The sequence below is a fragment of the Pristis pectinata genome, chromosome 16, assembly GCF_009764475.1.
Source record: "Pristis pectinata isolate sPriPec2 chromosome 16, sPriPec2.1.pri, whole genome shotgun sequence".
Taxonomy (NCBI): Eukaryota; Metazoa; Chordata; class Chondrichthyes; order Rhinopristiformes; family Pristidae; genus Pristis; species Pristis pectinata.
Genome location: NC_067420.1, coordinates 33680819 through 33704781, shown reverse-complemented (window position 1 = coordinate 33704781; position 23963 = coordinate 33680819). Strand labels below are relative to the sequence as shown.

Here is a 23963-nt window from a genome sequence, read left to right as displayed (position 1 = left end):
GGACTTCAGATCCAGATGAAGGGTCTAGACCCGAAATGTCAACAGTTCATTTCCCTCCACAGATGCTGCCTGACCCGCTGAGTTCCTCCAGCACTTTGTGTGTTGCTCCAAATTCCAGCATCTACGGTCCCCTGTGTCTCTATTAATGTTTAATCTTTAATTAATATTTGATTGTTTAAATTATTTATACTGACAACAGTTTCTAAATGTGTCTGAGCATCAGTGAGATTTAAGAATAGTGGAAATGGCCTTGCATGTTCTAATGTTATTCAACTGAAGAAAAGTTTTAAGTTAGAAAGTATCAATGTTTTGTCTTGAAGAGTTTATGGATGATCTTGCATACCAAATTGTAAGAATAAATTTTCACTCCGAAATCAATACTCCTCAAAGCTTTTCAGCAACTGCTGTGTCAAAGAACCCCAGGCAACCCTGAGTCATACTCACAGAATGGATGAGAATTTCACAAGCATTCTCATTTCATCAAATTCTTTACTTATCCCTCTGGGATAATTTTGGAGATTTCTAAAGTTGATAATCAGTTAATTTTATCAATTACAATATTTAAAATCAATAACTGCCAAAATACTAGAATTAATGTGGGATTCTATTTTAATTAACACTTAATGTTACGTTTTCTGCAGCGTACCTGCTAATTATGTAGGTGTCAACTTTTGGTTACATTCTCACCTCTGATTCAGAAGGTAGTGGGTTGAAATACCATGCCTGACATTTAAGAATGTAACTTAAGCTGGCATTTATATACAGTTCTTGGGGAAGGTACTGTCATTAAAATTAAGATTAAAATAGATGTGCTATATGCTGGCTCATGTGGAGATATAAAAGATCACATGGCAGTGTTTGGCAAAAAAAAATATACTGTGTCCCAGACAATATTTATCCCCTGACAAGACCAAACACAGATGACCCACTCCTCTGTGACCATGCTGATTGTAGAACATTGTGGTTCACAAGTTAATTGCCTCTGTTTCACTGCATTACAACTGTAACCGCTTTTCAAACATGTTTCACTGACTGTAAAGTGATCAAGCATGTTCCAAGGCCCTGCAATATGCCATAGCGCTAAGTTCGTTCTTTCCATTTTTGGTGTCTTAATTACTTCATAATAGATTTACAGTAATGAATTGACCATTGTTAACTCTACATTGTAAATGCCATGCATCTATAACATGCACAATTTTATGCAGTATCTACATTGATGGTTAAACTCTTGAACATTTACATCTGTGAAGTCTGGTAAATCTATTGACAGGATCACTACCTTATTAAATTCCTGGGAAGCATTTGCCCATTTTACTAAGTGAAAGGTGCTATATCAATACAAATGCTTTCTGTCAATATAATTCAAAGATATGCCTTACTTGCTATGTTGTATTGAATTTCAGCAACTGATATAAGCTACCATATATTTGTACTATGGCAATAGTTCTGAATTTTACACAAAAATGTTTGCGACAGTGGAAGATTGGAGAATCTAGATCTAGGGGTCATTCACTGAAAATTATAGATTTAAGATGAGACTTTGACATTCTCTTCTTCATAGGGCAATGGAAGCAAAGTCATCGAATATTTTTGAAGCATGTTTTTAAGGTAGAGATGTCCTTGATAAGCATTGAGTGGATGAAGGGGTATATGGAGTTTAGGTGACAATCAAATCAACCTTGATCATATTGAATGGTAGAGCAGGGTTGAAGGGCCGAGTGGCCTACTCCTGCTCCTCATTTATATGTTAATATGCAGTAGTGGTGAGAATAGCTGATGGATGATGCAATTATCTATTTCCTCATTGTTGAAGTGAGTTGTAAATTTTCTTCACTAATTTAACTATGGCTGCTACAAACAGGAGTATGGCATCAACCGGAGGCAGACATTTTTGCCGAAACCGCAGTTAAATTGGGAGTTCCTGTTGACAAGATTCTACTGGAAAAAAAGGCCACAAATACAGGCGAGAACATAAGGTTTGCATATCAAACACTGAAGGAAAAGGATATCCCAGGTATATGTCAGCCTGAGCTTTTATCATTCCCGGTTATTGATGACTTCTTGGTTGGCACATGTATCTCATGGGATTGCGTAATGCAAAGGTTTGATGCTCTCCATTCCTCAATAGGCAACTATAGTCTTGTAAAGGTCTATCCTGTAGCTCAACATTGTTATGCACCTCATGTTAGACTTTTATTAAAAATCGTGATAGAGCACTTACAAATTTGCCATCAGTTCTTCTGTACGTCTGTGAATGGGCGGGGAGATCACATCGTTTAGTTGATGACGTATGAAATACTGCCACATGTACAAGGTGATTGGTATTGGCTATTAACATTGAATTAGGATTTAACCGGTAGGTTTAAGCTTACTTTGCTATCAATTATAAGGCCTGCCCCTGAAGATATCTTATAGGTAGCTTCCTCTTTACATTTTATTGCTTCCACTACCTCTCTCTTCCAGCCAATGTCCTCAGATCATCTCCCCAAAACCCCTTCCAATCATTTCATCCACCGTCACTCCCTCTCCATCATCTCAGGTCTACTCCAGTTCTCGGATCATCTCCCCACCACGCCACTCTTCCTCAGTCTATGTACCTGTCAGCCTCCCACCTCCTTCCAATTACATCCCTAATTGGTTACCAGTGCACCTCCTTGGCAATCTCCACCCTCTGTAGTGGTGTGAGGAAGTGAAGGAAAGACCATTGAGTACTATCGTGTGGATAAGGCCAATTCTACCTTGTACAAAGCCTCACCCAAAACTGGTGTGGGCCCTTCAGAATACAAATTTAACATGTACATTTACATGTATCAGGGTTACTGAGCCTTGGCCTCTTCTTTCTGCTGACTCCTATATGGATTTGGCTGGTCTGGCCTTTTTCCAGTTCCTAAAGGACAAAGCCAGCTATAGTTGTCACAGATTACCACCAATTCGTCAAGGCGGGCCACTATATCAGCTGGTATGAAGTGCATTGAAACAGTAGCCCTGTTGTGATGGTGTATTAGGTCTGTAGGGCATGAAAAGAGAACATTTCCTTGTGAACTATTACTTCAGAATTGTAAATCCTTTTATAAGTAAGTTTGTGGTTTCATTGTGCTTAAGATATAAGAAGACAGGGGGCATAGGTTTAAAGCAAGGAGTAAGAGGGTTAGAAGGAATTTGAGGGGAAAAAAAATTCACCCTGAGGGTGGTTGCAATCCGGAACACTCTGCCTGAGAAGGTGGTGGAGCCAGGTCCTCTCACTACATTTAAAAAGTATCTGAATGAGCACTGAATTTACCGAGGCATAGAAGGCTACAGACCGAGGGCTGGCAGATAGGATTAGCGTAGGTGGGTACTTGATGGTTGGCATGGACATGGTGGGCCTAAGGGCCTGTTTCTGTGCTATATAACTCCATGACTCTAGGACACCTTCCTCCATGTCGTGACAGACTATATTGGGCTTATCTTTGTTGCTTTTATTAAATGAAATAAGTTAAGAATAACTCCACTGGACCCTTGTTCTGAGACCCTGCCTTAGTTCATTAAGCTCAACAGTTGTTGAAATTTTGCATCCTATTGTAATTATTGATTTCCTCTTGACCAGTTTACTGCTGCAGGACTAGATTCTTGGGGTTTTTGATATGTGATGGTAAATGGTTGGACAGTTGAAACTATTTAGACATTTTTATCTTGATTGCACCATATGCTTTTTTCTTACTTTCTGAAAGGCCAGTTGTCAGCTTAGTTGGTGAACTTGAGGCACCATAATATCAATGGTCCATCACAACATGTCCCAAGGAACTACACGGAGACCACCTAACCTCAGCTCTCAATGGTTGCCACACAGATTACAAAGGATATCTGATTCTTAATTTCACAGATGAAGGAATCACGTCTAACCCTCACATTATGGGTGCCGATTATGAAGGATGAGATAACAGGATATTTGAAAAATATCAATAGGCTTAGACAAAATCAGCATGGATTTCTGGTAGGGAAATTGTACTTGACAAAATTACTGGAGTTTTTTTGAGGGAATAACTGGTAAAATAGATAGAGAAAAAAACAGTGGAAGTGGTTTTCAGAAAGCTTTTGATAAAATGGTGCATGAATGGTTGGTGCATAAGGTTTGCCAGACTGATTCCTGGCATGGTGGGACTGCCACATTACACAACTAAGTTTGCATTCATTAGAGCTCAGTCGAATGAGAGGCGAGAGACAGAATTCTTACTGGATTGACAGACTGCATGTGAGAAGGGTGCATTCTTGATTGGGGGGGTTCTTGAATGAGAGATCACAAGCAAGACAGGGAGAAAATTGCTTCATGCAGAAGGTGGTGAACCTGTAGAATTCGTTATGACAGAGGGCTGTAGGAGCCAAATCACTGGATGTATTTAAGAAAGAGATGGGTAAATATCTAGGTGGAAAAGGCTTCGAGGATTGCGGGAAGAGAATTGGGAAATAGTTTTGAGATGAGTGCTCCGCCATGATCAGTATGAATAATGGGAACAGGCTCGAAGGGCTGAATGGCCTCCTCTTGCTCTTTTTTTTATGTTTCTATGTAACTCACTAACCACTTTTTTTCAGGCAACCCACTTTAACCAAATGGTTAACTCACATGACCCGATAATAATAACTAGTTAATTATAAATCTAATTGTAGGTGCAGTCAAAGCACTTTGGTTAAATCCTAAAAGGCTGTATCATAAGAACATAATATCTCATGTACTGTATGTTTCAGTGTCACATGTGTAGGTTGCTCACATTCTCTCTGGCTCTTCTGTGTGGGGTCGAGCAATGAATAAAATCAGTTTTGGTCCCCATTTTTTAACATGTTGTGACCACCACTTTGAAAACCAGTGCACAAAGCCACCTAGTTCCCAATCTTTAAAGATTTCTTAATGTTTGATTGTTAGAGAAAACTTAGTTATGGAAGACACAAGCCAGGATCCTGCAACACTTTCAAAGATGGGCACAAAGTTCAATACAAAAAAATTGAACATTCAAGAATCTTTAACACTCAGAGAAAGAATTCTGCTGTTGGGGATTGTAATGGCACCCTTAGCTTAATAGCAAATTGTTCATTGCAATCCTCTGTGAAAGTGGTGGAAGTCATTCATCTCACCTCAGAAGGCGTTGCTGTTTCCAATTTGCTACAAAGGTGTGGAGAATCTAAGAGATTTTCATTTGATATCTTCCTTCAGAGAAAATTCCATGACACTAAAATTAAAAACACAAAGCCCTGAAACACTTGGCAGGCCAGGCAGCATCTGTGCACAGAGAGCTGAGTTTTTTTTCTCTTCATAGACACTCTTTGATCTGCTGGGCAATTCCAACATTCTCCTTTAGGTTTCCAGTTTCAGCAACAGCTCTGAGCTGCATTTTGCCTCTTTTTCATGGCCTCTTGTTTTATTTCCCTCTAAATGCATTCATTAATCTTTTCATCAGACATTTCCATGAATGAGATCACCCTAGCAATCATGGCCTCACCCTCTCCTTGCAACTTAAAACTGACTTCTTTTCCCAGGTGCCCAGATCTGATGAAGGATCTTTAATCGGAAACACTACCCTGTTTCTCTGTTCACAGATGCTGCCTCACCTGCTGAGTTTCCAGCATTTTCTGTTTATTTCAGATTTCCAGGATCTACAGTTTTTGATCACCTACAAAGCCAAGTATTGGCATGGACAAAGGTTGACCAAGAGCAGGAAAATGTTCCAAAGCTGCCAAGGGCTCATCTTAATCAATTTTTTAAAAGATTTTTTTAAGATATCTTTATTAGTCACATGTACCTCGAAACACACAGTCTTTTTGCATAGAGTGTTCTGGGGGTAGTCCGCAAGTGTCGCTACGCTTCCAGCGCCAACGTAGCATGCCCACAACTTCCTAACCTGTACGTCTTTGGAACATGGGAGGAAACCGGAGTACCTGGAGGAAACCCACGCAGACATGGGGAGAACGTACAAACTCCTTACAGACGGTGGCAGGAATTGAACCCGGCTCGCTGGTGCTGTAATAACGTTAAGTTAACTGCTACACTACTGTCTCACAACACATTCTTCTGTAGTTCCTGCAGAGAAAATAGAACTGAACAAATGATTTAGAGTGACTGGCAGAAAGCAGTTCCAAAATTTACACGTGTGTAGCACTTTAAGTTTCGTTCCTCTGCCGAGATATATTATTTGAAGTTAATGGAAAAACTTGCACATTAGTAATTGTTTAGAGATAGAAGTAGACTTTTGAGTTTACAAAATTGCATATCTGTGCATCAAATATACAAAGAAAATGGAATATTTTAATTGTAGTCCTTGTTATATTGATTGTGTTTTGGCATGTCTTAATTAGGATATTTAACCAGGACTGCCAGATAGATAATGGTTATAAAATCTGGTAGATGTGGTGCTTCTTTGGCATAGAGCAGTTCCAGGTTGAATAAGAAGTCTCATCATATATTTTCTGCATCCTTCAGCACGTAATGTAGAGTTAATTTAAAAGAACCAGGTCTTTCTTTTTAAAGTGTACGGTATACCTCAGATGTTCCCAAACCTTTTTTATTCTGTACCCACTTCCATCTTGACCTGACACCCATGTACCTTACTGGTGTATGTTTTATGTTTTAAATGCCTTTCTTTTCTATTTAATATCATTCATTAATCATTTTTATACTCATCACCTGTGCGAACATTACATTACTTCATCTTTTTAAAGGCTGACATAAATTTGCCTGCTTCCTAACCTGAAAATATCAACAATACTGCCTCTTTGACATTAGGCAATGGCAAAGACTTGGGGATCAGACTTGGAACTTTACATATCTAAATGCCAGTCTTTGAGCTGGATGTTCATTGAACCCCTGGGAACCCATTATTTTTAATAAATAAAATTTGTACCCCCATTTCCTGTGCTTTCTCTTCGCTACTGTTGTGTTGTAGAGTCACAAAGAGACTCACAGAATGGCAAACCAGATGTTGCACAGGACTGAATAAGAAATGTGTGGATAAGTGTTCATAGAAGATCACATCTCTAAATAACATGCAGCAAACTTTGTCCAAAAAAAATTATTCATGCACAAGTTTAAGTCATTATGTCTTCCACTACGCATTTTAAACCCGATTCTTTTTATCACTAGAGTATACTGCAAACAGCATGCCTGACTGGAGCTGCCATTGAGAGCACACGGTGATTTTAAAACATTTCCATGCTGCTCTCAAATCAAGGACAACAAGGGCTGTTGGTTTGAACTGTTGGTTGAGCTGTGTTGAGAAACTGTTATCCTTCTTGTTGATAATAGATCATGTAAGTTTATCCATGAGGAGTGTGAGTGTCAACACTGAGTGATCCAGTGGAGAAAACTGCTTTGTTGACAGCTTTGCAATGTCCTACTATGAGTTATCTGAGTCTCTGGTGATAATTCAAACACACACATGTAAACCAAAATAATCTGCTGCCTATCTCCACTGAGATAGTCTGTGTACCCTAAGGGGTAGATAGTTTGGAAACCTCTGATGTCGGTCATGGAGTGGAATGTAATGGGAATAAGAATGCAATGGACGGAAGCAGGAGTAGGCCATTTTGCTCCTTGCACCTGCCCTGCCTTCCAATAAGAACATGCTGATCTTTTACCTCAGCACGGCTTTCCTGCACTAACCCCATATCCCTTGATTCTCTTAACGTCCAAAAATCTATCAATCTCCAGCTTGACTATACTCGACAGTGGAACCCCCACAGCTTTCTTAGGTAGTGAATTCCAAAGATTCTCTTTCTCTCAGTTCTAAATGGCTGACCCCTTATTTTGAGACTGTGAGCCCTTATTCTAGACACCCCAGCTAAAGGAAACATCATCTGTGCATCTGTTAAGTCCCATATGTTTCAATGAGATCACCCCTCATTTTTCTGAACTCAATCTGCTTAATCTGTCCACTTTGGAGAATTTCCCCCTCCCCTCCCTACCCAAGAATCAACCTTTGTTGACCTGCCTCTATCTTAAGGACACCCTTCATTAGGTAGGTAGGGAGACCAGACTTATATTCCATTGCCATCTCATAAGGGCCCTATATAATTGTATTGAGATGTCTTTTCTCTTGCAATAGGGGGCAACTTATCAATTGCCTTCCTCAATGCTTGTTCTACCTGCATGTTAACTCTCAGTGATCCGTGTACAAAGCCACCCAAGTCCCTCTGAACACCTAACATCTTTCAGAGCCTCACCACTTAAAATTCTTTTGCCTTTCTATTTTTCTACCAATGTGGATGACTTTCATTTTTCCACATTATACTCTATTTGCCATGTCCACACCCATTCACTTAACAAGTCTAAACCCCTTGAAGGCTTCCTGTATCTCTCTCACAACTCCCACTCCCATCCAACTTTGTAACATTAGGAAACTTCGATATTGTGCAATTTGTTCTTCATCTAAATCAATGATACAGATTCTGTACAGCCTCTGCACTGATTCCTACTACATGCTAATAGTTATAGTTTACCAACCCAAAAATGACCTATGTGTTCCTACTCTCTGGTTTCTATGTTTGCCATTCTTCAGTTCATGCCAGTATATTATCCCCAGTCCCAAGTATTCTAATTTTGTTTAATAATCTCTGGTGTTGTATCTTATCAAAGCCTTCTGAAAGTCAAAATAAACCACAACCACTGGTTCTGCCTTATTAGTTCTGCTTGCCACAGCATCAAAAAACTCTAATAGATTGGTCAAACTTGACTTCCCTGTCATAAATCCATGTTGGCTCTGCCCAATTTTATTATTATTTTCTACGTCCCATGAGACCACTTCCTCAATAATAGATTCTAGCATTTCTCTTATTACTGAGCATTCCCATTGTGAGATTTATTGATAGGATCACCATGTCCAAAAAGGTAATCCCATTGTTTAATTGGCCTGTAGTCCCGTTTTCTCTTTCCCTCCCATTAATTGGTGGAGTTACATTTGAGTACTTTCACTCTATGGGAATCTTTCTAGAAATTGAGGATTTTTGGAGAAACTAATGGGACCGAAAGCCAATAGATTCCCAGGACATGATGTATTTGTGAATTATCGGTTAGCATCCCTGCAATAGGTTATTTGGGTCCAGACAGTAATGCACACAGACCTGTAGGAGATAATTGGTAATTTTTGTATTATAACGTTGTACAGTACTTCAATGCACAAAAGTATTTAAATCAAAACTGTGAGTGCTATCAAGGCTACAGTGCAACTTTCATTCTACAGGTAACATTGACTTTTAAAGGCCAGAAAGCAAAAATACAAAAAAATGTTTGACCTACACAGTAGGCTTATTGTCACCCAAACAATGGGATTACATTTTGGATGTAGTTGCCTTGTCAACAAATCCCAATATGAGAATGAACAAATTGAAATCATGGAAAAAATGTTAAAGATAAGAGTTGGATATATTGACTGCTGTCACAGAAACAATTGGTGGCTTTAACAGAGTGGAAACAGGCTATTGAAATTCTGGAAGAAGTTTGAAAGAAATTCCCAAATGATACGCAGTTGTTGAAACTGCATCAGACAATGAAGTCTGGTAAAACAATGAATGGCAAATAAAGAGAAGGGACTAACACAGTTTCAAAATGTTAGTAAGTGAAATGGAACAAGAAGACTTGAGTGAAAGCAAATCACTGCGAAAAGCTTTAATTCTGTAATTTGGGTAGATTGATAGCATTGCTTAGTAGGAAAATGAACACTGTTATTAGTTCTTAGATTACTATTAATAACACATTACAACATGGTCATCTTGTCGTATACCTCATCCCATGTTACATGAATGCATCGCCACCTGAAAGGTGTTGGATGTCCATTTACTCAGGACAATGTTTCATAGCTACAATGGGTTAATGTTTCTGAATTTCTAACAATTATTTTTAAAAATAGTTCCAATTCCTTTTTTCTCCCTCCCTCCCTACCTTTGACCCATCCCCCAGTGGATCTGCTCTCCCCTCCTCCCCCACACCTGCCTATCACTATCTCTTACCTGCATCTACCCATCACCACCCTGTGCCCACCCCGCCTCCCCTCTTTTGTCCACCTATCACTGCTCTGCTTTTCCCTCCTATATATCGGGCTTCCCCTTTTCCTATCTTTAGTCCTGAAGAACGATGCTGACCCGAAACATTGACCGCCTGCTTTTCTCCACGGATGCTGCCTGGCCTGCTGAGTTCCTCCAGCATCATAGTGGTTTTTGTCCAATTCATTCCATTAGAATAATAGTCATTTAATCCAGACTTACACTGAGGAATCATTGCCCATCTCCAAGAGCATCCAAGCCCTTTATATCTTGTAATTTCATGTTGTAACACAAACCATCCACCCTTCAGATATAGGCTTTTACATTTCTCCCTCTTTCTTTATCTCTCTTACTCACTCCTTCCATCTCTCTCCCTCTGTTCCAATCATGGTCAAGGGGTCTTGAATCATCCTGCTGCCACATTCTGAAATGTTCTTTTCAAACCACACCATGATGCCAAGTCTTGAGTCTTTTCACTTGCCTTTTTAAAACCAAAACCCATGATCGTAGAAATCCATTAGCTCCTTTCTCTTTGTGCCCATTTTTGCCTCAGTGAAGCACACTGCTACTTTTAAAAAGGATTATATAAATGCAAATTGCCCAGAAATGTGCTGTGGATTTTCCATTTTTTTCCCCCAGTGAAGAGGATTATTCTAGTCCAACAACCATTCATGGAACGCCGTGTTTATGCAACCTACCTTCGACAGTGGCCAGAAGACAAAGAGAATGTGCAGGCCATTGTCACCTCTCCAACAATGGAACTTGATGAATACCCAAACAAGCATGTGGGCAATATGGACAACTTAATTGAGTACATGTTGGGTAAGCTGAGAAAGCAAAATGACTGTTCTACACTGAGACTTCAGGTTGAAGTAACTTCTTGAAAATATTAACTGATATTCTATGAACATTAACTTTGGTTTCACAATCCCCTTTATCACGCAGCTGAGGACATTGACTACGTGTGAATGGTAGCCCACCGGTTGTGAGCATTTGCTGATAGGGCTAAGTAGACAGGACTTGATTGCACTGCAGAGGGTGCAGAGGAGATTCACCCGGATGTTGTCTGGGATAGAGTATTTCAGTTACAAGGAGAGACTGGAGTGGAGGAGATTGATGGAGAGTATGACAGCTGGAGATAGGGTAGATAGTAAGTAGCAGAGGTATCTAAAATTAGAGGGCATAGGTGCAGGATAAGGTGTAAGAGTATTAGAGGTGACCTCTTTCACCTAGAAGGTGATTGGATTCTGGAATACTCACAACATTTAGCTATCTAAGTGGGTATTTGAACAGCCAATGCATAGGAATTAGCTTTTCGACAAATATTAATTTAAAGACAGATGGAACTTGCCTTAATAAGATGCAGTTATTGCAGCTGTCAGTGTGTGCCAAAGCATTATTCATGTAGCATATCAAATTAATTACTTTTAAAGACTGTAGGTAAACATGGAAACAGATCTGCACACCATAATGTTATTGTAACAGCAATTTGTTCTGCTTTTGGTAATAAAAGCAGAAAATGTTGGCAATACTCAATAGGTTTGACTGTATCTGCAGAGAGAGAATATTGAGAGATCACTGAATTCTGGTAAAAGGTCATTGATCTAAAAAGGTAATTCTTTTTCTCTCTCCAGAGACGCTGTCCGACCTGCTGAAAATATGCAGTGCTTTTTTGTTCATTTCAAATTTTCAGCATCTACTGTAATAAGCCCTTGGATTACATTTTTTAATATCAATTAAGGGTAGATTGTTACCAAAAACTCCCTGTACCCCAACAAGAATATCATCATGAATGTTTTTATTTACATCCTTCTGCATTTCAGTTTAATGTCATTGCTACTTCACATTACACTGTCATGAGATTTTGGTTCAACTTTAACTGTTTTTTCTTTCTCCAGCTGTTTTTGAACGAATTCGAGATTACCCAAAGAAGGGTTTTCAGGTGGAGCAAGAAATTTTTCCAGAGGTTTGCGATGCACAGCAGAAACTATTACATGCTGGTTACCGACCAAAATAAAATGCATCATGGTGAAACACTGTATCACTTTAAACTTTAAAATCAAATGGACATTGCAAACTTTCTGTACTGGATTTTGTTTAACTTAATTTTTTATTGAAATTGTACTTTTGCAAGGGTATTGATTAAGTAAACCACCTAGAACTATTTAACTAAATTTGTCAGGGTTTCTGAGTTTGACATCAAAGAGGTGAAAATTTGTGTATTTAAAGAACAGTGTAAATACAAAAATTGTACTTGGTGATATTACAATAATTAAAACAACGTATTGTTAAATAATATTATTCCAGAAAGAACTATTACACTTAATGGTTATTAGGAAGTAAGTAATACAAAGGGATTCCTGCTAATCTCAAAAGCCTTCGGAATCCACTGTTCACCAGAATGATTACTTAAGATTTCACTAAAATGCTATCCACCTTATCTGATACTGAAAGTAACAATTAAGTACTCTCACCATTATTTGTCACACTCAAATGGTCAAATCAAAGCATGCACAATAAATTAAGTTTTCTATCACTAGGCATGGAATATGTCCCTTGATTACAATTTAATATTTAACATTCCTTCCTATATCTGTCTGGCTGCTGTCTTGATAACTCCCTGAGTAAAAAATAAAGATGCTTTTGGTGTGGAACAAAAAGAGTAATTTTCTGGAACATGGCGCAAGTGTAGATCTTTACCTTATGGATACAAATATTAATCCTGCTGCAATCTGTGTAATTTACAGGAAATACCATCATGTTAATGTTGCAGTCACAAGTTATCTTGCTGCCCAGGTAATATTACTAGTGTTTAAGCTGACTTCTTGTGTGGCTGATTGAGAGCACCTGGTATTCTGAGAATAACTTAAAACCTGTGCTTCACCAGTAGGAACCACATTGCAAAGACGTACGGGTAGGTTAATTTGGGTTTAAAATGGGTGGCACGGACTCATTGGGCCAGAAGGGCCTGTTACCACGCTGTAAATAAAATTTTAAAAAGATATAAAAATTTAAAATTTTAATAGAATAAGAATACCTGATTTTATTTAGCAACTTCCTTTGTTTTGGAATCATGTTCTTCCCTTTCATATTAGACAGTCCCTCAGGGTTGAGGATAGATTGCTTCAAGTCCAGCTCTCTGGGTTCGGTGTCTGATGAGGTGAATGTGAGACTCACAGGAGGAAGGAGGTGCATGAAGGGTTGGAATGGTGGGTCCCACTGGAGATGATGTACACTCTTTGTCATTTTTACTTGGCTTCCACACACTCATGACAAAGAGACGAGATTTTCAGTAACATTCCAGATGCTCCTTCTCCATCTTGAGCTGTTATAGGCTAAGGATTCCCACAATTCAGTGAGGATGTTACGTTTTTCCAAGGAGAGCATTCATGAACTGTATCACCTGTCCTTCTGTCAACTCCTTGCCACAATGGAGCTCAGCAATGAGGTGCTTGCTTCAGGAATGTGGTCTTGGGAACAATGTGGCCTGCCGTCAGAGTCAGCCTTGAAGCAGGGATGTCGGTCTGGGAGAGGTTGCTGACATTGGTTTGCTGATCCTGGCTGTTGGACTCTCCATCTCTTCAGTGCTTTGAGGTGCCTTCTGTAGTAGTCCATATCTTTGAGGTATACAGGAGGGTGTTTTACAGCTAATGAAGCATTGGGGTCACATCAACAACTGTTGTACAGAGCAAGTTCTGACAAAGAGCAACGCGATGATGAGCAGATATTTTGTGTTAGTGATGTTGACAGAGGGATAAATAGTAACCCTGTGGCTGACTCCTCTGTTACTCTTTGAAATAGTCTTGTGTGATTTTTACATCCACCTGAGATAGCTTAAATGGCCTTGGTTTAATTTCTCAACCAACAGGCAACATGTCCAGCACAGCAGCAGTCTCCCAGCTCCTCCAGTGGTGCACTGCTCATTCAGTGCCCCAGTGGAGGGCTAGCCTAGATTTTCATGCTCAAATTTCTGGAAGGGGACTTGACTCTCAGCAATGGAATGGGGTGTGAGTGAGCTACAGTTGACACAAGCTGAAATAACTAACACCAGTAAGTGTTGACTCAGCTCCTTAATCCTGGTTGTAATCACCAAACCTTGCATATGCACGCTCCCTCAATGCAAGGGAAATCTCTGCTAACAGTAAAATCTGACTTTAGAAAACCACAATTCCAACCTGCTTGTGTGAAATTTCCATTTCTCTCAACAACCACCTGTACATCCTTAGATCAGGAATACTAGCAAAGTGTCAATTTGTGCACTCGGATCTGGACTTAACCTTCCCTGTTTGATTTCACTGACGGATATCAGATGCATTTAAGTCAAGGTCTGAGAGATCAAAAGACAAAATTGCCAGCATGTGCTGAATTAGAATGGGGGTGTAATTTGGACAAAACTTCAGTACCTAGCAAGGGAAGACTGAACTGAAAAGAAGAACTCAAGCTGGTTGCAATGAGCATTGAAAGCAACCTGATTACAAGCCTAATCCTCTTGGCTGCAGAGTCATCAGTCCAAAGGAGTAAAAGGTTACAGTGAAGGGGGCAACATTGCCCACAAATTAAGTGAATGCTGTGGTGAAGATGATTATCCAAGGATTGTTATTGTGCATACATCAGAGTATTTGCAGAATAAATCTGTCCCTAAGCAAACACACTCATTAAGTAAACATTTTCATTAGCCTACTAATGAGCTGGCACTCCAGTATTGTGAAGCACTCCATCCAGTGGTCCAGCTGAGAACTGTCGGTGTACATCTCAGCTGTAGCTTGCAGATTTTCGTGACAGTGACAAAAATGAGGCAAGCTGTGCTTTGAGGTAAACTGTGCAAGCGGTTGCTTGGCAGCGATAATCATGGCTTTCAAATTCAAGTGTTCCATTATAACCTCATTCGCCTCATCCTCCCGTTCCCCTGAGAGCTTTGCTCGATGTTGCATGATCTCTGTGTTATCTGAACCAAATTTGGCAGAGGCTTCAATTATCAACACCTCTTGTTTTGAGTACAGTCGATACACCCCGTTATATATATTTTAATCTGGCAATGTGCTCTTTTTGTGAACTTCTATTTTTACCCACACTGAAATTATCAATTAGGAACTCAATCTGATAATGAATAAAGGCAACAAATTTTTATTTTTTTAGTATAAACATTCAATATCTATCTTCAATGTTCTGTGTAATGGATGTAACATTTATTTCCAACAACAATTTTTTTCCTCAATTTGTAATGGTGAAATCTTGTTTCTGTGGTTCTCTGGGAGTATAACTGTATCCAAGGTAACCAGTACTCCATAGCAACAGAACAGCAGGCTTCTTATTCTGCTGATGGAATATCACTACTACTGGAGCTGTGAGACTGGCTTTATGTGATCAGTGGTGATACTGATACATAATTCTCATGGGTAAGAGGGTAAATTTTCCAACCTGTCTTTATTTTCTGTTAACCTAACCAAAAACAAACACTTATTTAGGGAAAAGATGAATCATCTCTTCCCCAAAGAGGCAGCAGTGTGCTCCCCGAAGAAATGTCGGAATTTAATTGTTTGGCATTCAGGAAGTGTAACTATTTCATCATGAAGCTTGAATAATATTTATTATCTTAGTCAAAAATGATAATGAGAGACCATCACTAAGCACTTCAGTTTGGATAGAGGAGCATCTGTTCCTGATGCTGTTGATGGTCAGTAACAGATTTAAGAGGTACTGCTTTGATTGCAGATTATCAACAGATCTCTTTTAATTAGTTTATTATTTAACTTTACAAAGCACAGGCTTTCTGCAGAATTTTTTAACATAATAATTAAACCATGAACCAAGAAATTACATATTGCTATCATTGCATGTAAACAATTATGTAATTTGTATTCCTTTTATCCACTGGCTGTTTTAACAAGGACTTCAGCTTATTTATATAAATTGGTTAATTAACTCCTCAGTTACAACAGCTGACAGAAGAAAGTAAAACAAACAATGGAAGTGCGCTTGTGCTATAGTTTGGATTGGTTGTTAGCAATGTGAGAGTGTCTCATCCTCAGATTTATCTGATTAGATTTATTCAAATACTCTGGAAGTTTTTAACACCTGATGGAGAGGAGCAGAAATGAACAGGCTTTACGTCTTTATAAAATCCCGCAAATATCAAAGTGAGTATAGAATTATTTTTTATATTAAGGGTACTGCAGTCAGGAAAAACTTTTCATCTTTCACTTCCTAATAATAAAGATAAATGTGGAATTTCACAAGGTTATGATGGAAAATAATTTAAGTGTCGCAGCTTCTCTGACATGAATTAAGCCCGAGAGATGCACGATGATGCAGCCAGTCCAGTCACCAACAGCTCGATGTCTCAGTGGGTGGAGGTCACAGGTACAAAGTATTTAATGTGTTAAACACGTATTCTTTCTCCCAAACCCTCTCATCCCTGCCAGCAGTGCAGGGAACAAATTTACTGAACAAACATGTAGGTCACGTCAACAAAATATATAAGCTATTTTTTGTTCTTAAGTTTTCCTTTAGGCATACTTGTTAATAGGATTTAATATTACTACATCTCACTACTGAGTCACTTTGGAAAATTTTAGCATTAATATTTTGTTGTAGTTTCAGGGAATTCCAAAATATATATGGGACAGGAGGGTGATGTGTAATTCCATGTTTGCATCTTGCTGCACTATACTGTTAACATTGGGAAATAATGGAGTAGTAATTTCTTTTGCAGTTGTTTGTTTATTTGAATGTAAAGCAGGTGCAAAGCCACCAGTGTGGCAACAGGACACCTGGGAGGGTGTTGGTCCCAGTGTCAAATCTGTATTGTCTGGGTCAAATGTTGGCCCTGAAAATTGAAGATGTATTTCAAATGAGTTCCCGGTGGAGGTACAATCAGTAGTGACATCTCATCTCAGTTATTCAGAGAATGCCCTGGAACCAATCTCCATTGAATCATAGAATGTACAGCATAGAAGAAGGCCAGTTGGCCCATGTCTCTGCTGGCTTTCTACCAGAGTCACAGACTAATTCTATAGCTTGCAAATTTTTCCTCACCACATATTCACCAAATTCCTTCTTGAAGGCCACAGTTGAAGCTGCTTCACCACATCCACAGGCAGTGTGTTCCAGATTCCAAATGCTTTCCCTATGTCTGTCTCAATTCTCTTCCTGTTTAGTTTATGCTTCTGACCTCTGGTCCTTGATCCCTTCACAAATGGGGACAGCCTCCACTATCAACTCTGTCCCGACTCCTCATCACTTTATATACGTCTTTCCGATCTCCTCTCATTCTTCTCTTCTCTAAGGAAAATGGTCCCAGCATCTCTAATCTGTCCTTGTAACCCTAGTCCCTGATCCCAGCAACCATGCTTGAAAAATCTTTTCTAGGCCTTCTCTAATGCCTGCACACCCTTCTTACACTGACATGATCAGAACTGAGCACAATATGCCAGTGTTTTTGAAAGGTTCAGCATGACTTGCCTGCATTTGTATTCTATGGCTCTATTGATAAAGCCCAGAATAATGTGCACCTTTATTAACCCTTTTTTTCCAACCTGCCCTGCCACTTTCAGTGATGTGCACCCATTTCCCTAGATCCCTCTGCTCCTGTACCCCTTAGAACATTTTCCAGATGGATCCAGCATATTATCCTTTATTCTAGGCATTGACCCAGGCTCCTTGGGTTGGGTGTGCACAGCTTCTGCAGGGTTGACTCTGATTCTGAAGATGGATGAAGATTAATTGTATGTCACGGGGAGCAGGTAGCTTCATTGTTATCCTTCTTCCATTTTTTTTGAGGCAGGGTCAATTCTGTTATTCCAAGGAAAAGCCCAGGTACAGAAATTGTAGCTGGGATTTTCTTATCAAAATTTTGTCACCACATCCCATAATGATTCACAAATATGAGGAGTGGTCGAGTGGGATTGGCTTTTATCCATTGGAGTTTGGCAGAAAGAGAACTGATCATATTGCAACACAAAAAACACTTGCTTAAAGGTGTTTCCTCTTGCTGGAGAGTCTAGTGCTGAGGGCATAATCTCATAATAAGGTGTTGACCATTTGGGAATGACATGAGTAATTTCTCTAATTGAGGGATGTGGATCTTTGGCTAGTTTCAAAGATTCACATCCCAAGATCCACATCCCTCAATTAGAGAAATTTTCCTCTTCCTCTCTGTTGTAAGGTCCTATGATGGAAGGTTCACACAAATGAAAAGTTGGAGTAATAATGTGCAGCTAATCTAACATCACTTGCAGTACATTCCTGTCTAAGGCTGAAGTACTCCACTTTTCATTTGTGCTGTGGGTGCACAGTCATTGAGTATATTCAAGGATGAGATCGATGTCTTTTTAGACAATAAGAGAAATGAGGGATATGGAAATCTGGTGAGAAAGTGGAGTTGAGGTATGGGAGAAGCCATGATCTGGGCTTGAGGGGTAACATGGTCTATTCCTGCTTCTATTTTTTGGACAATGCAAAATATCTACACTTCAAGTTTACAGCGTATATAGTGCACAATTTGTGGTCTCAGTTTAAGATGTAAAATCAAAACTAATTTGTGGAATCATTATTAGTGAGCTGGTGCATTCTACAACTCTGTGAGAGGTACTTGGAACGTCTTTGTTAACTCAGTGGGAAAGACAGGCAGTCATTTCTATCTTAAAATGAAAAAAACCAAAAGCATTTTCCTGTTAAAATGACAGATAGGGAATCCTAAATGTATTTGGTTGAATTAAAGTAAGGTTTTCATCAATGATGCACTGATTATCCTTGATGACTGGAATCTGCCTGCATTCAGGAGTCCAGCTGTGAACTGGTTAAAAAAAAAGTAGAGCTAAATACGTGACCATCTGGTGTGGAGGCAGGTGTGCTACAAGCTGTGTATCTGTACTCGCTGAATTCCTTTTTGTATGTAACCTGCAGGATCATTAGTATCTGAATAGATAGATGACAATTTTGGGTTTAGGCGTACATAGACTCTGTTAGAAATGAAACAAGTCTACATGTAAGAACTGCTCATCCAATAGCAATTTGGAATGTTGGGTAAATGTTACCTGAGCCAGTGCTGTTCATCTTTCACAAAAGAATTAAAAATAAAACTATCACATTGAAAATGACATATTTAATGCCATGAAAAGATATTTGTCATTCTATAAAGATTTTCAGAGTACTTCAGCTATAGAGAGGTGTTGGATTAGCTGGACATTTGTATATCTCTCTGTGGGAACTGTAGATCGTAGGAATTCATGGCAGAGAGAAGGAGGCAATACTGGATGAAGAAACCACTTATACTAGCTTTACAGCCAGTAGGTTCAGGCCTACGAAGTGCTCATCCAACAACTTTTTAAGTGTGAAGCCTCCACCACTCTGAGCTCCAACACACTCACTGGCTGAAAAACTTTCCCAGTTGCTTCTAATTATTATTGACCTCTCTGTGAAGTGAAATACATTCTTATTAATCATGTAATCTGGGGTTCTCATAATTTTATACATCTTGATTAAATCTCTTCTCAGTCTCCTTTTCTAAAGAAAACAACCCCAGTTTAACCAATCCTTCTGAATAACTACTCTCCACACTTGGCAACATCCTTGCAGATCTGCTCCTTATCCTTTATAGCTATGACATCCTAACCAGAATTGTATACTGTTGTCAGGCTGTGGTCTGTTGTTTAGCCAAACCAATATTACCAGTGTTAGATATCACCCAAAGACGTTATCCCCTTTTGGTCTTTTAGCTGGACAGACTGATTTTGATGTTTGATGAGAGCTATGCAGATTCATTGCAGACAAAATGCTGACATCTGCTGGTCAAACATTGTTAATCATGGACTTTTTATAGCAGTTATATCCAGTGATCTGGAGTGAGGGAAGCTAATTGCTCATTCATGCAAAAATTAACACGTATTCCTCCCACGTGGCAACATTGAGTCAGCAAATACTGTAGAAAATTTGAACTGCTAAAGGGAAAAGTGCTTTGAGTAATCCAAGAACAAGTCTGAAGACATTGCTCATCAACTCCCCTGGTTTTCCTGCCAGCCACCTACTCCAGGGACAACTTATGATAACTGCTTAACCTACTTCTTCAATGATTTCCAACAAATTGGCCAAATATGATTTGCCTTTCATAAAACCATGATGAATTGGCTTGATTACCATGAATGATGAGTGAATGAGGGAGAATGGGTTACAGGGAACAGTGGGGATTGGGGATAGTAGGATTGGTTTGAGACCCAGCATGATTGACTGAATGGCTTCCTTCTACATCATAAAATGAAGTATGACGGAGTTTGGGAGATCAGTTAGCTGCATCAGGAGAATGCAAAGCTGGGGGCAACTATTCCTAACCATTATCTTGCCCCTCTGAAATAACGACAGGAGCAGATAATGGCTTTGTCAGGACTGCTGATGATGGCCTATCTTATTGCCACATTTATGACAGCCACCGCACTTCAAAAGTATACAAGTGGCTGTGAATTTCATTGGTCAGGTGTGAAAGGCACTATTTCAATGCAACTGTCATAATTTTATTTGCATTAATTAAATTTTGTTTCAATCTTCTGTTCTAAAGAAAACAGCCCTAACTTATCCAGCCCTATCTCTTAACAGCTCTTTACCAAACATGGCAACATCCTTGGCTGTCAACTTCTTGCCCTCTCTGGAGCTATCACAACATAACCAGAACTGGATGGAGTCGTCTAGCTGTCCAGCAGTCTTGAATCCGGTCTCTGTGATGCTGCTTGGTTTACACTCAGACTCTGTCATTTTGGAAGATGACACTACATGGTACACACATCCTGTAGCTGGTTGGGGAAAGTTACTCGATTCACTCTCTCCCTTTTCTCTCTTGCTCTCCATCCTCAAAATACTAAATGTGGGCTCCTCAGTTGGATCTGAAGGCTTGTAACTTTTGGGGCAAACATCGGTACAGAACTGTGTCTTCTTGGATAAAGACTGATATCTCCTGTAAAGTGGAGATTATTGAGATATTGAAAGTATGCATTACACTAAAAACCGACACAGCTACACGATGATCAGGGATTCAGCTTGAATAAGGAATCATACCATTGATTCATGAGAATTTTTGCAGTGCACTTAATTGGAATATACATTATCTAATTGCAGTTTTCCCAAATATAAATATGTTTGTTCATGCTAATCATGCACTGTCCTGGTTAACCTCTTTTTACTGGATAGCACATCTCAGTGGGAGATAATTAGGGTGTAGCATATCCATTTGTTTATCACTTATAGCTGTCTTATTATCACAACTTAGGTCATGCTTTCTTAGGTCATGCTTCCAGGTCTTGCAGGTGTGCTTAAAGGGTACTTGGCTATTTTCCTCACATCTGCTGTAAGCACATATCCTTATTTCTCTGAATCCTTTAAGCACCTCTTCCAAATTCTGTTGGTTAAACCTTCTGCCTTGTCACTTCCATTGTTAGTTAGCAGCTATGTGCATATGGTAGAAAACATTAAAACCGTATTTAATTGTATTGGAAAGGCTTAGATAATGGTTTTATGATGCAAACACAGCAAAATATAGACTTATATCTCCACAATTCTGCTCTGAACTGCAGAGATTATCAGTGGTGCTTCTGCAGGGTCAGCAGAGTAGATGGAATCTCCTGTCAGGATACAAATCTTTTTTTATATATATTTCAAGAATGATGATAGTCTGAAATATCAGCTTTTGCAGAACTGAAAAAAGCTGAACACAAGTGAAAGGGCACCATAGAATGTCCATGATCTATTAGAATTTTCTGATAAGAGTGTCAAAATGGTTAATGTATTGCTTTAAAATAAAGTCAGGGTTAAAAGATTAAAGTGTGGAGGCATTTCAAAGCGTGAAGCATTTCTGCTACTTGTACCTACCTTTTGAAAGCAATTTGGATTTTGTTAAAAATATCTTTTAGAGTTACTCAGTGTTCACTTGCAATTGTATTTTTTTTGAATAGTGCTGATTAATTTCATGAAGAAAGTTCTGAACTTTAGAACCACTGTCAGCTTGGTCAAACAGATAACAAAATATCAAAGGACAGCCACTAAGTGAATGAAAGCCAATGCATCCTTGCATACAATGGTCTTTTGTTCTCATTAGCCATTTGTGTACTGGATCCATCTTGTGTTTTCCACATTGTGTTTTTTTTAAATGACACGTTAGTGTGCTGTTATAAAAGAGTTAATGAATGACATGAATGTTAACTTTGGCTCAGTGATAGTGCATCTCGGTTTGATTCAGAATGTTGTGGGTCTAGCTCCCACTTAGGCCTGTAGCCTAGATGAACATTGAGTGCAGTACTGGGTGAGAGTTGCACTGATGAAAGTGTAGTCCTTTCAAAAAGATGCTTAAGAGAGCCCTCAGAAAATGTAAAATGTATCCCATTATTTGGAAAACAAAGTAGAGTGTTCACAGGCTTCCTATCATCAAATCCACTTGGTTATTGTGTTAATGAGAATAAAAAAAACACCACAGAGGCTGGGTTTTGATGAAGGGTCTTTGGCTGAAACATTTCTCTTTCCACGGATGCTGCCTTATCTGTTGGTTATTTATTTTTTCCTGATAGTTGAGTATGAATTGACTGTCACTTTTCCCTATATTGCAACACTGACTATATTGCAAAATATGACATTGGTTGTAAAACATTCTGCATTCCTGAAATGCGTTATACCATGCGACTTTCCATTTTAAAAGTCTCCACATGGATTGTAGTACTCCAATTTTTTTTACTGGGACAAAGAACAGTAAAGGTAAAAGGTTTGTCTTTTTTTTATGTTGTTAAATGTCTTTTTCACTGATAAAATAAATAAAATCATCCATACTAACATTAATGTGAATTATTCATAAATCTCCCAATACATTGACTTGTTGTTCATCTGGATGCTTGACATCTGGATGCTTGACATCTGGAATTAGAACGGGTCAGGGAACTGATGCAAGGGCAATGACTTGAAATGTTAACTGCTTCTTTAATCATGGGTGCCCTGCAGATTGTTGATAGCACTTCTTTGCACTCAGATGGTCTTCATTGTTCAGCCATTTTTGATGGAAAATAAGACTTGGTTTTGGTTTAAAACATATCTGGAACTTGCCCCATTCGACTTCAATCTAAATTGCAACCATTCACTGCAAATCATGTCAGCAGAGTAGGCACCAACTGTATGAATCGGATTTTGTGATCAGCAAAAGGGCCACAAATTGAGCAATCTCTGGTGTGGACTTCCTCTCTTCTGACCAAAAATGCTGGAAGTACTCAACAGGTCAGGAAGATAAACTGAGTTAATGTTTCAGGTTGAAGACCGTGTGTCAGAATTGGGAAGGAGGAAAAAGAAGTTTAAGCTGCAGGGAGGGTGAACATGTCTTCCTGCTCTGCATTTTGCAACTTCTACATTCATTTGGCTATATTCTTTTGTCAATGTTCTCGTCTCTAACTGCACCCATTTGCTCATTGGCCAAATAATCTTGCTTACAGCTTATCCCCATGATCACCCCAGTTTTACCCTTTCAGAGACATCCCCCTACCCTCTCTCCCTGCAGTTTAACGTTTCTTCTGCCTCCTTCCCAGTTCTGATGAAGTCTTCAACCTGAAATATTAACTCTGTTTCTCTTTCTACAGATTGTGGTCTGATCTGATGAGTATTTCCAGCATTTTCTGTTTAGTTTTATTTTAGATTTCAAGCACTTGTAGCTTTTTTTGTAAATTTGCCCCCTTTTTGGATATCAGTTGCTGTCGGACAGTGGTTCAAGGCAATCCACTGTGTAAAGTAACCATGATGTCAACAAGTTAGACAAACAGCCTGTTTCATGGAAGAATGCTCACAGACCGCAAACCAGGAAGGAAAAAAACACAAAATTGAACTAATTATTTTAAATATTGCCTAAATTACCAAATAAAAATTGGAACAATACAATTGGAACTAAGCAATTAAGGTAAACGCCCATGTATCTAAATTTTCTTAAAGATAAAATGTTTTTTATATAT

General features: G+C 39.0%; 1 protein-coding gene across 4 annotated transcripts in view; it reads left to right on the top strand.

Annotated features, from left to right (window-relative positions):
* The window catches only part of mtg2 (mitochondrial ribosome-associated GTPase 2), a 46338-nt gene extending 33702 nt beyond the window's left edge, over positions 1–12636 (top strand). For 2 of the 4 annotated variants that reach the window (XM_052031649.1, XM_052031650.1), the window contains exons 9-11: positions 1862–2014; positions 10642–10824; positions 11901–12636. In XM_052031649.1, the coding sequence (XP_051887609.1) occupies positions 1862–2014; positions 10642–10824; positions 11901–12019 (455 nt within the window). In that variant the 3' untranslated portion in view covers positions 12020–12636. The remainder of the gene's footprint in view (positions 1–1861; positions 2015–10641; positions 10825–11900) is intronic. The other 2 variants (XM_052031651.1, XM_052031653.1) reach the window with 2 other exon arrangements.
* The last annotated feature ends 11327 nt before the right edge of the window (positions 12637–23963 follow it).